This window comes from Ovis canadensis, chromosome 4 (genome assembly GCF_042477335.2).
Source record: "Ovis canadensis isolate MfBH-ARS-UI-01 breed Bighorn chromosome 4, ARS-UI_OviCan_v2, whole genome shotgun sequence".
Classification (NCBI taxonomy): domain Eukaryota; kingdom Metazoa; phylum Chordata; class Mammalia; order Artiodactyla; family Bovidae; genus Ovis; species Ovis canadensis.
Genome location: NC_091248.1, coordinates 79,047,383 through 79,064,878, shown reverse-complemented (window position 1 = coordinate 79,064,878; position 17,496 = coordinate 79,047,383). Strand labels below are relative to the sequence as shown.

Genomic DNA, 17,496 nt, shown 5'->3' with positions numbered 1-17,496 from the left:
AATCTTTACCATCTGAGCCACCACGGAACCCCTCTTAACCCAGAAACTTCCACTTAAAAGAGAGAAGTTCCATCAGGAGCCCTCCAAGGAAACTTGAATCTTGACCTTGCCATGGTGGGGGCTCACACACCCCTCTTCTGCAGAATCCCAAGACCCCTGTTGGCCTCATAAGCCAGGGGTAACAATCTCTTGAATCTGAGAGAAAATCTCTTGAATTGCCAGGACTGTAACATAAATTCCTTTAGTAAAGTTCTTTGACCTGGAAATTTTGCATAATTAACAGACTGGAAGAGAAGGTGATTCCTGATGACAGAATGTCGGACACCTGAGAAAAAAAGTGATCTGGGCTCTGGGATTTCTTCAGGATTCTTTCCTCACATAGTTAGAGGGGGACTGTCCACCTACTCCATCCTGCTGGAACCATGGGAGAAGCTGGAGACCATGAGTGCAGGCTACAAGATATCTGTGCATCCACAAACCAAGTCCTAAATGCCACATGCCGAAGTTGCAGGAATATGAAGCCCCCTGCTTAGAAGAAAATGTCACGTAACATACAAGACAGCACCTGCAAATCACACACAGAGACACATGTACATGGTGTGTATATAATGCATATTATCGGTACATATTAATTATCACATGATTGAAGTGAAGTGAAGTCGCTCAGTCATGTCCGACTCTTTGCGACCCCATGGACTGTAGCCCACCAGGCTCCTCCCTCCGTGGGATTCTCCAGGCAAGAATACTGGAGTGGATTGCCATTTCCTTCTCCAGGGGATCTTCCCGACTCACGGATCGAACCCGGGTCTCCAGCATTCCAGGCAGATGCTTTAACCTCTGAGCCACCAGGGAAGCCCATCACATGATTAATATATAGTTATTACATAATATATTGTACAATTAATATGTAGTAGCTATAATTATATATTATGTACATTTGATACATTGATTATATGTATAATTAACACATATTACATACATTAAGAGTACAGCTGACTCTTGAACAACTAGGGTTAGTTGAAAATTTGTACCATAACTAATCCTATATGTGATTCTTCCAAAGCCCCAATTCCACATCCTCAGATTCAACCAGCTGCAGATTGTATATACTGTAGTATTTACTATAGAAAAAAAATTATTGTATAAGTGGACCTGTGCAATTCAAACCCATATTGTTTAAGAATCAACTGTGCTTGAAAATTAAAAATAAATGATGAAACTCCCCCAGAGGAAAAACATACAGGCAAAGGACATAAAATGTAAAGAAGTGAAATAACATGTGGAAGTAAGATACTACCTTCCACCTCCCAAACAAACAACTCTTTAAAAATTATCATTACTCATGAGAGTGTGTGAGCACCTGACACATGGCTGGTGGGAGTGTGAGTTGGTATTTCCAGAGGGTATTTAATAATATGCTTTAAAATCCCTAAAAATATACATAGTCTTATACCACGCAATTGTACTTCTAGAAATTTATTCTCAAAAGTGTTAATGGATGTGCTCAAAGATTTAGTCTTTTTTCATTGTCTATTATGGTAAAAAGTAAAAGCAACCTACATAGCCAACAACAAAAGTTTTTTAAATAAAAACAAATATAGAGTATGAAACACGGCTACTATGATATGAAGTACCATTACCAAACATTATGATTGCTGTTAAAAAATTGTATATATTAAAAAATACTGGAAGTATATACAACAAATATTAATAATATTTAGCGGTGGGTGATTTTTTTTTCTTTCTTTTTGATTATCTGTATTTGCTTCAATGTCTATATTGGCCTAAAACTTCTAATATGTATCTGTCAGCATTTAAAAGCTTTTATTTTGTAAAATGTTATGTATGAAGACATCATATCACCTCAAGAGTATGAATTCCTTGAATCCTAGGTTCTAGGTCTGATTTATCTTCATCAACTCCCCATGATATTAGCTTAAGGTATTAAATAATCACAATTACCATTTATTGAATGTTTGCCATGTGGCAGGCGTTCTATTAAATTGTGTTTTTTAATACAGTAAAATTCAATAAAATTTTGTTCAAGGAGGGAGGGAAGGAGGAGGGCAGATGGAAAGGAGTGAATGAATAAATGCCCAAAGATCTGAAACAAGCTGGCAGCTCTCTCACCAGGAAGTGACCTGCTCATTTTTGAGGTCCCATCTGACCAGCAGACCACACCAATGAGCTAGACCATCTCCTCTAGTGAGAATGGGAGCAGTAAGGGAGTAGATGTTAGGCAGAGGACAGCCACACTATAAACTTGAGCTTTAGAAGTCACAGTTTTTGAAAGATTTCACAGGGAACTGCCAGGTAAAACTTAAAAATCATTTTTGGAAGCTTTCTAACTAGATTCACAAAAACTAGTATTAACACAGCTTTTTGATTAATCACTTTGGACCTTGGCAACCTTTAATTCATTCCCTCAAAAACTCCCAGGCACTCACTATTAGAGGGTGAAAAATAGGCACAATCTCATTCTTAAGGAACCTGCAGTGTAAGAGGAGGACAAGGAATAGTTGCTGAAATGCTGGTTCAAGGCTAGGTGTAAGCCCTCACACAGGACTAGGAGGCCAAGATGAGTGCAGGAGTTCTTTCTCATGGGGAAGAAAAGCAGAGGAGGAGGTAAGTGAGAGTTGGAACAGGCAAGATTTCTCAGTGCAGACTTGGGGAAATGCTATTCCTGACTGGGGGGACAGCCTGAGCAAAGGCTCCGAGGGGTGGGATGGGGGCCGGGGCAAGCCACCATGAGTGTGTGGAAGAAACAGATCTGCCATGACAACTGAGGCAAGAAAGCCAAGTTCAAGCCAGAACGGAGAGACTTGGGAAGCAGGTAAAGGCACTCAGACTGAATTCTGCTAGTAATGCGTCCAGCCCATGCCCCCTAAATCTTGGGCCACTTCATTAGAAGAAGCAAAGTGGCCCAGATCCTTTCCAATAGCCTCTTCTTGCCCCTGACAAATTCCTGCTACACTTCCAAAAAGCATCTTAATATACCCTTCACTTTCAAAGGCTCCAACGAGAAGCTCAGATTTATAGCCACACTGCCCTGAGCATACACAGAAGTAGAAAAGCTGAAGCAGCTCCTTGACACCTAGCTGTGCCCTGCTGGTCTCCAATCTCTGACATCCTGGAGAGGAAGCCTCCCTGGCTTAGCCCATCTCCTGGGAAAATGAGGAGATAATCCTTGGACCAGTTGATTCAAAACAGTACAGCATGGAACCGGTAGTAAAAGCACCAAGAACTGATCTCCTTAAATTCAGCTTCTGGAGAGTCAGCCCTGCGGTCCCGCTTCCTCTAAGGACCATGGAGACACTTCCAGGCCCCTCTTAGTAAAAGGTTTGGGAAGGGAGCCACTGGGAATCCAGAGGACATGAGACAGATGTTTCTCAGATGTTTTAGTAGCATGATACATCCCACCCGCCCTGCCTTCTTCTGACTCTCTATCTGCCTCTTTTTTGCCGTATCTTCCCTGTCTTCCTTCCTACCTCCTTCCTCTCTCTCTCTCTCTCCTTGTGTTCCTTTCTCTCCTTATTTCAACTTTTGTGAAACCTACTCTTCAATCTCTTTCTCTGAATCTATCTCTATGTGTCTCTCTCAGAGTCAGCTCATCTCTAGTTCCATCACCTCCTTCTCCGCATCTCTGACGTTCTGTCGGCCTCTCTGACTTCATATTTCTGAACTGGTGTCTAGGTGTGTCTACTAGTGGATCTGTCCGGATGCCTCTTGTCGTGCGGTCTCTCCTATCTGTGTGTCTTTCTGCGTCTCTTACTGTCTGTCGTGCACGTCTTTGTGTCGCTCTCTCTCCCCGTACCTTTCTATCTCTCTGCCTCCATCCGTGCCTCTATCCCTCCTCTCCGAGCTTGCGTTACTAAAATCGCAGCGAGGAAATGGAGCAGTTTCAGAAAGGTGTGACCCTAAAAACCAGCTTAAGCGGGATGCCGGCTTAGAGCGGCGGGAGGGGCACCGCGGGGACAGCCCCGGACACACGCGACTTTCCGGCACTGTCGCCGCTCCCCGGGTCTCCCGCTTGGCGAGCGCCTCGCGACCCAGGCCCACTCCGACCACCCACCTCCCTGGCTCAGAAGGAGCCTCGCCACCCCCCGGGAAGCCGGAAGTAGGGCAGAGGGCGGAAAGTTCTCACCGATGGTGAAGCTGTAGCCATCGATGCTGAAAGTGGCGCTCCGGCATTTTTTGAAGCCCTCTTTCTTGTTGCTGGCGTCCGTCATGGCTCGGCCAGCGGCGTCCCGAGGTCCCCAGCGGAGGGGCGCGCACCCCGGCGCCGGCGCCCCGCTTTCAGCCGCGTCCCCTACCCGGGCGCGCGGCGCGCTGTCCCCGCCGGTCCGCCGCTCGCTGAGAGCGGAGCGCGCCGGCTGCTGGCACCGCGAGCGCGAAGTCGACTAACGCACTAGGCGCACGGCGGAGCCAGCGAGCCTCGCAAATGCCCCATCTCCAGTGCCAGGTTCCAGATACCACGAGAGGAGTGCGAACAAAGGGAGTCGACGCGCACCCGCGCGCGTGGATACGGGCTTGTGGGTGGGTGGGTACCGAAATCCGTGTCTTTGCCACCTTCTCCCTGGAAGCCAGCGCGCTCCAGGCACGTCTGTTTTCTTTCTCAGCTTCGGCTTCCCCTCTCTGGAGGCTGGTGGGGTTTGGGGACTTAAGGGAATGGCTAAGATGTGGCGTCGTGCTTCGTTTGGATGTTTTCTCTGGCAGGCAAGAGAGCTCCCAAAAAACACATCAACAGATGGAAAAGCAAACATCCAAGCCGGTCAGATGCTGCCAAAGTTTGCTCCAAACAAGGAAGTCGGGGAGATCGCCACGCCCACTTCCTCCCAGCAGCTGTCCCCTGAACTAGCCTGGAACCCTGATAAGATTACTTCTCGGCAGTCCCGGGCCAGCAGATAATTATCAAAGTAACCCATATTGGTGGCTAAGCGCTTTCATGCAGAGGTTCTAAAATGCGCAAGTTCTAGTCTCTTCCAAACGAACTGTCCGAACTCTTTCCAATTTGGTTTTGTCAAATTGATTTGGCAAAGTGTGTTGCCAAATAGACATTCCTGGAACTTGTGGAGGTGGTAGAGATTTAACCAACCCTACGGCTAACCCCTCTTGTCACAGAAGAGGAAACTCAGGTGGACAGGGGCTGGACTAAGGTCCTACAGCTAAAAAGTGGCCGTGTCTGGATAGAGGAGCTTCACTTTATAATACCAAATCAATTACTGATCCTTCCAGTACCTGAAATGACTGAGTCAGGCAAGGTTTATGTGAGGGAAATCATTCCCTCCAATCAGCAAGCATTGCTAAGGATTTACAGTTGTAGTGTTCTTTGTCAGGGGCTGGGAAGCTCACATTAATGAGATCAGAGTTGAATCCCTTGGCGGAGTACACCCAGTGTAACACATGGAATGACAGTGTTATGCTCAGGTTATTAAAGAACTAGTTAAGTCAACCTCATTTGTTGTGATGGAATTTAACACAATTGCCAAGCACTTGTCAATATTAATGAGTCAATCAGGTATATCCCTAGTTGTTTCTGAGTTTAGGGAACAGTGGTCATAAGTCTTCAGAATCTAACTAAAATTAGAACTCTTCTCTCAAAAAAAAGCCACATACACACACATGTGCAATATTCCACATGCAATTTTAGGGGAACCATAAACCTCTCAAGCCCCATGGAAATCAGATTAATATCTCAGGACCTGAATCTTCCTCAATTTACCATATACTTTGAGAGAAATGAGGGTTTTTTTAATGTCAAATATAGTTGGAATTTCAATTAAAAATTCTCTATGGTACGACCTAGAACCACATTGATAATTTGCTGAGATCAATGGCAAGATTGATTGATCCAAAAAAGCAATGGATATCACAGAACTCATCACACAGAATGGCACATCCTCGCTTGGTAGTAGAGCATGCCTCAAACCCCGAGGCATTCTTTGAAACTGGGACTGGTTACAATGAGGAAGCATGAAGAAAGCTCTAGGGATAGACAGACCTGAGTCTGAAATCTGGCTCCACCACTTACCAAATATATGACCTTGAGGAAGGTACTAGACCTCCCTGAGTCTTGCTTTCCTGATCTTACAATGAGGATTAAGTTGAGAAGAAATAGGTGAAACTTAGGCATACCGTGGACATTTAGTTTTTGCAATTACCAGGTGACTCCCAAGTTTCACCATGTAGACACTGTAGAAAATTCTTCTTCATAGCAATAATATATTTTTGCTATTGTTATCATTAATTTTATAGAGAAAAAAATTTATCTGTAAAGTGTTTATATATGTATGACTATATACTATATATATTATATATAGTATACTACATATGCTATATATAATAGTACATATAATAGCATATACTATATATAATGCATTTTAATATAGTAATCCCCAAATTTTCTTATCATTCTCATTTCCCTGTATTTCTCCCACCTTCCCAAATATTTAGCAAAATCACATGTCTTCAGTGTCACTGGAAGTTCTGTAATGAGGTTCCTGAAAGCCCTGAGTTATAGTTTCCTACGGTAAGTTATCAAGAAAAAAAAAAATCCTAATGGGATGGAAAATTTTTCCTGAGTGAGTGAAATTAAAACTTGGTATTTAATCACTCTTAGCAGAAAAGCTTTTTGAAATATAATCTATAAAAATAATAACAATGTGATCATTTATCTGTCCCCTAAGACTGGTAAAAATAACTTGCGTGAACAATTAGAACTGGTTTTAAATTGCTTCTCCCCAGAATTGTTCTCTCTCTCCCTGGTTTTAGAAACTGCACACCTACAGAACCACTGACTGTGCTGCTTCAAGTGCAAAGACTTAAAAGCAACCTTCTCGGCGTGATGCTCTTACTCCACACCAAGTGAAGTCGAATACTAACATTCCATAAGCCAAGAAAGAATGAGTTCAACACCAAGATCAACAGAAGCATTGCTTTGTTCTTTCAGGAATGCTCCTTTAAGAATGCCTGTGAAATAAGAAAACTAAACCAAGATACCCAAGTAGATGGGTGAATCCTATGCCCTTATTGTTAGAGCAGGGGTCAGCAAACAGACCTGCAGGTCAGATCCAGTCTGTTCACCTGTCTTTGTAGAATCTTCAAGCTAAAAGAGTGATTGAGTGATTGAAAAATTCAAAAATTTACCATTCAAAAGAAGAACATGTAACACATTAAAACTACATTAAATTCAAAATTCAGTGTCCACAAATACAGCTGGTAGCTCAGCTGGTAAAGAATCCACCTGCAATGCAGGAGACCTTGGTTCAAAGACCCTGGGCAGGAAGATCCTCTGGAGAAGAGATAGGCTACCCACTCCAGTATTCTTGGGCTCCTCTGGTGGCTTAGCTGGCAAAGAATCCACCTGCAACAAGGCAGACCTGGGTTCAATCGCTGGGTTGGGAAGATCCCCTGAAGAAGGGAATGGCCACCCATTCCAGTATTCTGGTCTGGAGAATTTCGTGGACTTTATAGTCCATGGGATCACAAAGAGTCAGACACAACTGAGCAAGAGGTCATCAAACAGACCTGCAGGTCAGATCCAGTCTGTCACCTGTTTTTGTAGAATCTTCAAGCTAAAAAAGTGATTGAGTGATTGAAAATTTCAAAAATTTCCCATTCAAAAGAAGAACATGTAACACATTAAAACTTCATGAAATACAAATTTCAGTGTCCACAAATAAAGTTTTATTGGAACATAGTTACACTCATCTGTTTACATATTGTGTGTGGCTGCTTTTAAACCAACAGGCAGAGTTGAGTGGTTGTGCCCAAGACTGTATGGACTGCAAATCCAAAAATATTTGCTATATGTCCCTTTAGAGAAAATGTTTGCTGATTCCTAGATTATCGTAAGTATCTTACACCTGTCTAGGCTTAGATAACTTCTGTTTCTATTTTTTATAAAATAAGTAAATACTATTGTATTTGCTATAAAGTGACTTATTTACTGAAAAATAAGTTTGATTTATAAAATAAATCACTGATCTGTTTTTAATTACTGGAATAGATTCTAACAAGGAAGGTACAAAGGAAAGAAACAATATACATAAGAGTTTGATCCAGTTATTAGCAAGATTAATTAGGTTAAAATTAATTTCTCCCAAGATAATGCATGAATCTGGTTTCATCCCAAGAAAGTAGGAGAGGATGAATTCAGTATTTAAATCAGTTCATAACTCATGGATCAGATAATGTCCTTCAAAATATAACAACTATACATGGAAAAATAAAAATCTGGCAGGAAACTCATCTGACTCAGGTGCTAATGTCATGTCCCTTGATACTCCCTGTGTAGGGGCTGGTAACTGTTTCCATGTAAGAGAAAGAGTGTTAACAGCTAACACTCTTAAGAGCTAACACTGTTAAACTAGTGTTCATTGGTTTCTAAACATCTAGAAAAAGATGGCAATGGCACCCCACTCCAGTACTCTTGCCTGGAAAATCCTATGGTCGGAGGAGCCTGGTAGGCTGCAGTCCATGGGGTCACTAAGAGTCGGGCACGACTGAGTGACTTCACTTTCACTTTTCACTTTCCTGCATTGGAGAAGGAAATGGCAACCCACTCCAGTATTCTTGCCTGGAGAATCCCAGGGACAGCGGAGCCTGGTGGGCTGCTGTCTATGGGGTCGCACAGAGTCTGATACGACTGAAGCGGCTTAGCAGTAGCAGCAGAAAAAGATGAGACTATATGTAGCATGTGTTATCAAAAAGTCAGTTTTCTAAGAAAATAATTTTTTGTCGTACGAAAGAGAAGACAATTCCCCAGCACTTCATTTGGAATTCTCTAGTCGCCCAAGAATTATAAAACCAAATTGCCTCAATAAAAGCATTGTTTATAGCCCTCATGGACATCCTCAGCTGTGTGACAACTACTCTAAATTGGTGGGGAGGACCCCGTTGCAGTCACATCATCACAGAAATGCTATAGGCAGTGAAGTTTCTGAACTTCAGCCCTTCTCTTCTGGCTGAAATTGATACAACCCAGATAAGACTAATGAGTATCTTTGCTGGGAGTAGAAATTGTGAGAGGTGAAGAGAAAGTTACAGGAAATTCCAGGCCCAGTTCCAGCCTGAATCTAAAAAGCATCTCCTCGCAAATTCTATGAGATGCTCTAGTATCTTACACTACATTCCCTCTTTGTGAGTGAGCTAGCAGATGGGAGTTTCTGTTGCTTGCCATCTTGAATCCTAGCTAATCCATCAAACACAGTCCCTTCAAGGAGAGATGTAAAGAAGAAAAAATTAATAAATAAACAGAGAAAGGGTGGAATGACACTAACATTACCAAGTGCCAACTACGTGATAGGCATTGCTGCTAACCAGGAAATGGTCCCTGCCTTTGAGGACTTTATAGGAAAAGAAAGTCCTGAACAGTCTGTGGAACCAGCGCTCAGAACAAAACACCAGTCTCAGAAAATCTACGCTTATGGAAGCAACTCCTCTCCAGCTCTCCTAACACCCTTTTCTGCTTCAGTTTGCTTCCACCTTATTGCTTCCCTAGAGCCTATTCTTGTTTCTTGTATTAATTAGGCCCAGGGAAGGCAATGACTATCTAAATAAACAGAATAAAAAGCAAAGTACCTACACACCTGAGGGTCAGAAAAATTTCCCAGAAAGATGCCTTGAAGCCCTGATGCAGATTGGAAGTGGTGATGGTTTAGTTGTTAAGTCGTGTCCAACTCTTTGCAACCCCATAGACAGTAACCTGCCAGGCTCCTCTGACCATGGGACTTCCCAGGCAAGAATACTGGAGTGGGTTGCCATTTTCTGCTCCAGGGGACCTTCCCAACCCAAGAATTGAACCCCGAGTCTCCTGCATTGCAGGTGGATTCTTTACCAGTGAGCCAACAGAGAAGCCCCTAATGGAGATTATAGAATTTTATTTGCACGGTGAGACAGTTTTTCTTTGTGATAGAGATGGCCTCCATCCATTTGTCAATGTTTTTTCTAAGTTTACATACCATTAGTGCATTTGTGAAAATGAGTTTTCCTACACCTGCCTTCAGAATCTCAAAAAATCCTTCCATGTTCCAAAAAATACTAGCTGAGCAACTCCCAGACCAATGCCTTCTCCATAATAGCAGAAGCAAATTAGAGTAAATCCATTCCTTTTGGCTCTAAGAATCTAGGGAGAATTTTCTGATAGCCTTTTGCAGTTAGGAGATTTGAAGAACTGGAGACACTCTGCAGTGGAGGAGCAGAGACCAAAATGAGAGCCCTGAATTTGTTTTTTCTAACCCGGATTATCAAACCTGGACTGTTCTTCCCCCTCAGTCCACCTGGTTTGCCTAGAGACCTTCTCCTCATCCTTGAAGTCTCCACTGATGTCCCAGGTCCTCCAGAAAGGATTTCCTGCCTGCCTCTTCTGGAGGGAAGAGGACACTCTACTTTAAGCCTCCCCCGGGCCCCACCGCATGTCTCTATCCTGGAACCACTGCACTGCACTCACGCTGCTTGTGTGCAAGCTGGTCCCCCCAAGAGGATATGAGCTGCCGGTAGCAGGGTAGGTCTTCCATCTCAGCCCAAGCACAGTGCCTGGCACAGAGTAGGCTGAAACATGTGATCAGTTAAGCAGTGAACACGGATGTAACACACAATGCTGCACAGCCAGGAGGTGACATGATGGGGGCAGAAGAGTCATTCTTAGTCATTGCCTCTCTTCATCCACCCTCTAGCTTCCTCTGTGATGAGCTTTAGAGCCAACTCATAATAAACATGTTAACAACATTTATAACAGAACAAAAAGCTTCTCTGTTTGCTAGCTGTGTGACCTTGAGCAGGTAGCTTAGCCTCTATGAGTCTCAATTTTTATTTTCTGTAAAATGGAGATGTAGTAACTATCTTACAGGGGATACATGAGTTATACTGAGATAATTTCTATTAAAGACTTGCCCTCAACCTGACTCATAGTAAACTCTCAATATATGGTTGTGTTTTCTTTTTTCATTTTGGCCAAGCCATGTGGTTTGCAGGATCTTAATTCCCCAGCCAGAACTGAATCGACGTGTTTGGCAGTGAAGACATGGAATCCTAACCACTGGACCACTGGGGAATTCCCATCAATACATGTCATGTTATTTTTAACATCATCATCATCACTAGGACTCTAGGTCCCTTTTGTGTGTTATTCCTGCATAGAGTTCTTGAGATAAGTCATACCCAGAGGCAAAAAGAAGAGGCCCAGGGCTCATTCACCATGGGCCCAAGGCTCTGGAGTATCAGTCATCCCTTAAGCAATGAAAAGCAATGGTTCTGAGCCTCCATCTCTCAACTGAGCAGCAGATACCCACAGGCTTCCTGAGAGCTGGAATCTGGAGCTTGGACGGGGCCTGGCTCAGCAAGAAACCTCAGGAAATGCTCTGGCACTCTCCCACCCACCACCACCCTCCATTGCCCTCCCTGTTCCACAGCACTTTTGTCACTTAGGCATCACTGCATTTAGTGGGCATGTTGTGGCCTTCATCTTCTCAGCCTCCTGGCGTGTTTAACTCTGTGAACCATGGTGGCAATGTTTAGGATGCCTTTTGTTCCCTGGGCATCCAGAGTACAACCTGCTCCTGGTTTTCCCTGCAGCTTTCTTGGCCAGTTCCTTCACTGTTGTCATTAACCAGGGAAGCTCTTATGCAAGAACCTCTTCTCACTCTCTTCCCTCTCCACGGAGCAATCCTCTTCACTTTGATAGCTCTGTTAATGACTCTCAAGTATCTAGTTCCAGCCCAGATCACTTCCCCAAGCAGCAGTGCCGTGTGTGTGTGTGTGTGTGTGTGTGTGTGTGCCAAGTCACTTCAGTCATGTCCAACTCTTTGTGACCCTATGGACTGTGGCCTGCCAGGCTCCTCTGTCCATGGGATTCTCCAGGCAAGAATACTGGAGCAGGTGGCTGCACTCTCCTCCAGGGGATTTTCCCAACCCAGGTCTTACATCTACCTGCATTGGCAGGCGGGATTTTTACCACTAGCAACACCTGGGAAGCCTGCAAACATTCTGCAAGGATTGTTAAAATAATCAAATAAGCTTATATGATGACGTTTCAAATAATACTTGACATTCAGACATTTCTTGATGTTAGATATTGTCCTAATTTTCATTTAATATGTTTTCTGCCAACTTCAAGTGGTAGGAAAAAGCCCTGACTTGGGTGGTTTAAATTATAAGAATATTTATTATTAAGTGCCACATAAATTATTAATTCAGCTATTCAGTGAGGATGTCAGAAAGCCAGGTACTTTGGAACACTGTGTACGTGCATGTCCTAAGTTGCTTCAGTCATGTCCAACTCTTTGTGACTCCATGAACTGTAGCCCGCCAGGCTCCTCTGTCCAGGGGATTCTCCAGGCAAGGATACTGGAGTGGGTTGCCATGCCCTTCTCCAGGGGAATCTTCCCAACCCAGAGATCAAATCTGCATTTTGTAAGATGCTTTTATAGGAGATGAGCACTCTCAGGAAGGGAGTGGGGAAGTTTGATCAAGAAGAGAAAGTAGCAGTAAAGACAAGCTAGTCCTGTGGGCAACAGCAGCTTCATCCTCCACAGAGCACCAGGAGCTAGGGCGAGGCACATGCCTCAACTGTCAACCAGGAGAGGGAAAGTTTAGGGTCGCTCTCAGAAGGCACCAGTTCCCAGGTGTCTGCAGGAGATTGGTTCCAGGACCCCACCTTCAGATGCTTCAGCATCCTTAGATGCTCAAGGATCACATAAAATGTATAGTGTTTGATTATACATTGACTACATCCTCCGATAGAATTTAAATCATCTCTAGGTTACTTATAATACTAATAATAATAGGAATTCTCCAGCCAAGAACAGTGGAGTGGGTAGTCATTCCCTTCTCTAGGTCTTCCCGACCCAGGGATGGAACCCTGGGTCTTCTGCATTATGGGTGATTCTCTACCGTCTAAGCCGCCAGGGAAGCCCCATTACTTATGATAATACAATATGAATGCTATATAATTAGTTGCTTGAGCATGGAAAATTCAAGTTCTGCTTTTTAGGAACTTTCTGGAATTTTGTTTCAAATATTTTTAATATGCTGTTGGCCAAATCCACAGATGCAGAACCCATGGAGACAGAAGTCAGACTGTGTTCTTGACTTGTTGAAAAGACAGCAGAGCAAGATCCAGTGGCCAGATGAAGTTCTCAGGCAAAGAAATGCCAGTGCAGCAGCTGAGAGTGGTGAGAGCACGGGGCAGAGACAGGGCCTTGACAGAATGGTACATTGCTCAAATCAGATTTGCTTGTTATAAAGAAGATTCTAACTCCAGCAAGTCCCCCACATATTAACCTTCAAGTTGCAAACTTTCAAAGATGTGAACATGTGTTCCATCAAAATCAGGAATGAGTGAAATTGCAGCGTGCCCTCTGTCTCCTAGTCTGACAATATTTCACCTCTACCATCTCCCACCTCCTCTCCCTCTCCAGCCAATACTCTTCTTGCCTGTTCACTCAATGCCAGCCCCTGTATGCCAGCTGTTGTACTGTACTACTGTTCTGTCAGATTTAAAACCTTTTCTTTGTTTTTGTGTTTTTTATGTATTATTTGTATGAAAAGTATTATAAACCTATTACAGTACAACAATCAATGCAAAGAAATAGAGGAAAAGAACAGAATGGGAAAGACTAGAGATCTCTTCAAGAAAATTAAAGACACCAAGGGAACATTTCATGCAAAGATGGGCTCGATGAAGGACAGAAATGGTATGGACCTAACAGAAGCAGAAGATATTAAGAAGTGGCAAGAATACACACAACTGTACAAAAAAGATCTTCATGACCCAGATAATCACAATGGTGTGATCACTCACCTAGAGCCAGACATCCTGGAATGTGAAGTCAAGTGGGCCTTAGGAAGCATCACTATGAACAAAGCTAGTGGAGGTGATGGAATTCCAGTGGAGCTATTTCAAATCCTGAAAGATGATGCTGTGAAAGTGCTGCCCTCAATATGCCAGCAAACTTGGAAAACTCAGCAGTGGCCACAGGACTGGAAAAGGGCAGTTTTCATTCCAATCCCAAAGAAAGGCAATGCCAAAGAATGCTCAAACTACCACACAATTGCATTCATCTCACACGCTAATAAAGTAATGATCAAAATTCTCAAAGCCAGACTTCAGCAATATGTGAACCGTGAACTTCCAGATGTTCAAGCTGGTTTTAGAAAAGGCAGAGGAACCAGAGATCAAATTGCCAACATCCTCTGGATCATGGAAAAAGCAAGAGAGTTCCAGAAAAACATCTATTTCTGCTTTATTGACTATGCCAAAGCTTTTGACTATGTGGATCCCAATAAACTGTGGAAAATTCTGAAAGAGATGGGAATACCAGACCACCTGACATGCCTCTTGAGAAACCTATATGCAGGTCAGGAAGCAACATTTAGAACTGGACATGGAACAACAGACTGGTTCCAAATAGGAAAAGGAGTACATCAAGGCTGTATACTGTCACCCAGCTTATTTAACTTATATGCAGAGTACATCATGAGAAACGCTGGACTGGAAGAAGCATAAGCTGGAATCAAGATTCCCGGGAGAAATATCAAAAACCTCAGATATGCAGATGACACCACCCTTATGGCAGAAAGTGAAGAGGAACTAAAAAGCCTCTTGATGAAAGTAAAAGAGGAGAGTGAAAAAGTTGGCTTAAAACTAAACATTCAGAAAACGAAGATCATGGCATCTGGTCCTATCATGTCATGGCAAATAGATGGGGAAACAGTGGAAACAGTGTCAGACTTTATTTTGGGGGGCTCTGAAATCACTGCAGATGGTGACTGCAGCCATGAAATTAAAAGAACGCTTACTCCTTGGAAGAAAAGTTATAACCAACCTAGATAGCATACTCAAAAGCAGAGACATTACTTTTCCAACAAAGGTCCGTCTAGTCAAGGCTATGGTTTTTCCTGTGGTCATGTATGGATGTGAGAGTTGGACTGTGAAGAAAGCTGAGTGCTGAAGAATTGATGCTTTTGAACTGTGGTGTTGGAGAAGGCTCCTGAGAGTCCCTTGGACTGCAAGGAGATTCAACCAGTCCATCCTAAAGGAGATCAGTCCTGGGTGTTCATTGGAAGGACTGATGCTGAAGCTGAAACTCCAATACTCTGGCCACCTCATGCGAAGAGTTGACTCCTTGGAAAAGACCCTGATGCTGGGAGGGATTGGGGGCAGGAGGAGAAGGGGACGACAGGGATGAGATAGCTGGATGGCATCACTGACTTGATGAACATGAGTTTGAGTGAACTCTGGGAGTTGGTGATGGACAGGGAGGCCTGGTGTGCTGCAATTCATGGGGTCACAAAGAGTTGGCCACAAGTGAGTGACTGAACTGAACTGAGCTGAACTGAACTATATAGCCAATTGTGTTGGCTGGGTACCTAGGCTAACTTTGTTGAACTTACAAACAAACTGGACTTATGAACAAATTGGACTTAAAAACGTGCTCCCGGAACCGAACCCATTCATATCTAGGGGACTTCCTGTCAGAGTGGGCATTTGGATGTTTCATTTTCCATGCACACTTTGACAAGTAGAGTGTGCATGTGATGGGCAAGAGGACTGTGATGGCTAATTTTATGTCAGTTTGGCCAGACCATGGTACCCAGCTCAGTGGTCAAACATTCTGGATGTTTCACAGAGTGTTTGTGAATATTTGCGGGGGAGGAGGGTGAGATCAATATTTAAGTCAGTCAACTTTGTGGAAAGCTGATTACCTTCTATAATTTAGATGAGCCTTGTCCAATTAGTTGAAGATCTTACTACAGAAAAGACTGACCTCCCCCTAGAAAGAAGGAATTCTACCAGCAGACAGTCTTTGTACTCAAACTGCAACTCTTCCCTAGGTGTCCAGTCTGTCACCCTACCTTGCAAATTCTGGACTTGCCAAGCTTCTACAGTCACATGAGCCAACTCCTTAAAATAAACCACTCTCTCTCTGTGGAGATAGATAGATAGGTAGAGAGATAGAAAGACAGATAAATCCTGTTGGTTGTGTTTCTTTGTCTAATACAAAGGCAATAAGAAAGAATTTGGAGAAGATGGGGAATGGATACTAGTGACCATCAAGTAGTTCTCCCAGGAATCCAAGAACCTGCAGGGATCATATTCTACACCTTAAGAAAGGTCTGAATGCCAAAGGCAATTTGAGAAAGGTGGCCTGAGCGCCAGAAGCCCTCGACACAATGAGTCTGTGAGGAGATCTCTTTCTCTCCACGGATCTGACTGTGCTTCTTGGCCCAAGCAACCTCGGGGCACTTGATGACTCCTGAAGACCCCTCTGGGTCACCTCTGTTTCCTCATCCGCCTTTAGATTCACACACTTTTCCCCATGGTGAAACAGTTAAAATAGACTTGAATTCACATCATGCTTTGTTTCAGGACCCTCTCGATGCTAGGTTTGGAAGGGAACATTAGCCTTGGCCAGCACCTTTCTCCTCTCCAACTTTCTGCAGCCATTGGCTCTTCTCCCTGGGGAGACCTTGAACCTGAATCAGAAACCTTGGGTGACAATACAGGGGCTGTCACATATGTGACCTCAGGCAAGTGGTTTAATTGCCCTCTTACTTTCTTCTCCTATAAAATGGGTATCAACCTGCCTCTCTTGCAGAGCCCTATAAATCCACAAGTTACAAGTGAAAGTGCTTTCAAAAAGACCTTTGAAAGTAGTGTGTGCTAAGTTAGTTCAGTCGTGTCCAACTCTGTAGCCTGCCAGGTTCCTCTGTCCATGGGATTCTCCAGGCAAGAATACTGGAGTGGGTTTTGAATTAATGAATGAACAAATGAATAGTGCACAGTGGTCACAGAACTGCGTAAACCTCCAAAAGTATAGTGTTTCCCAAAGAAAAAAAGTCAGATTAGAGCTGGTAATTCCTCTGCCCACAGCAAAGCCTTTCAGTATTCCTCTTTAGACTAAAACTTTGGTCTACTTTAATAAGCTGGCACTGAACTGGGTAAGGTTTCCAGAAATCATAGCAGGTATTTAAGCTCAGTTTAAATCTGACTTCCATTCAACTTGCCCACACCCTCAAAGGCATAATACTGTACTAGCAGTCACTATCATTATGCCTTGTTATCCACAGTGGCTACTATGAACAACTCCCTGCTGTTTCACATGCCAGCCTCATAAACATGAAGCTCCATTGTTCCCCAAGATGGCATGAACATGACTCAGGACAACATGGAAGGGGCCTTTGGGCTCCAGAACTCTGAGATATTCTCCTGATCAGAGCACCAAGGGCATAGGGAATGGAATTCAAAGGCACCATGGCAGCCCTCAGGCTGACCTTCCATATCTCTGCAGGAAAAAAAGTCACAGATGTCTTGAGGAATAGTGTGTATGAGCCATGGTTTCTTCTGGCTGCAACTATCTCCGACCTTTATCTAGCACACCATCATATTATTCAGTCCCTTCAGGTCATCCAAGCATGCCTCACACTAGTACCCAGTGTTCAGTAAAGGTGAAGCACAGATGCTTCAATCCTGTTCACAGCAGTGAGTCTCAACAA

The 17,496-nt window shown here is 43.6% G+C and overlaps 1 protein-coding gene across 6 annotated transcripts in view; it reads right to left on the bottom strand.

Annotated features, from left to right (window-relative positions):
• PDE1C (phosphodiesterase 1C) overlaps nt 1-4,796 on the bottom strand; it is a 541,038-nt gene extending 536,242 nt beyond the window's left edge. For all 6 annotated transcript variants that reach the window (XM_069588072.1, XM_069588069.1, XM_069588073.1 and 3 more), the window contains exon 1: nt 4,145-4,796. In XM_069588072.1, coding sequence (XP_069444173.1) covers nt 4,145-4,229 — 85 coding nt within the window. In that variant the 5' untranslated portion in view covers nt 4,230-4,796. The remainder of the gene's footprint in view (nt 1-4,144) is intronic.
• Between the last annotated feature and the right edge of the window lie 12,700 nt (nt 4,797-17,496).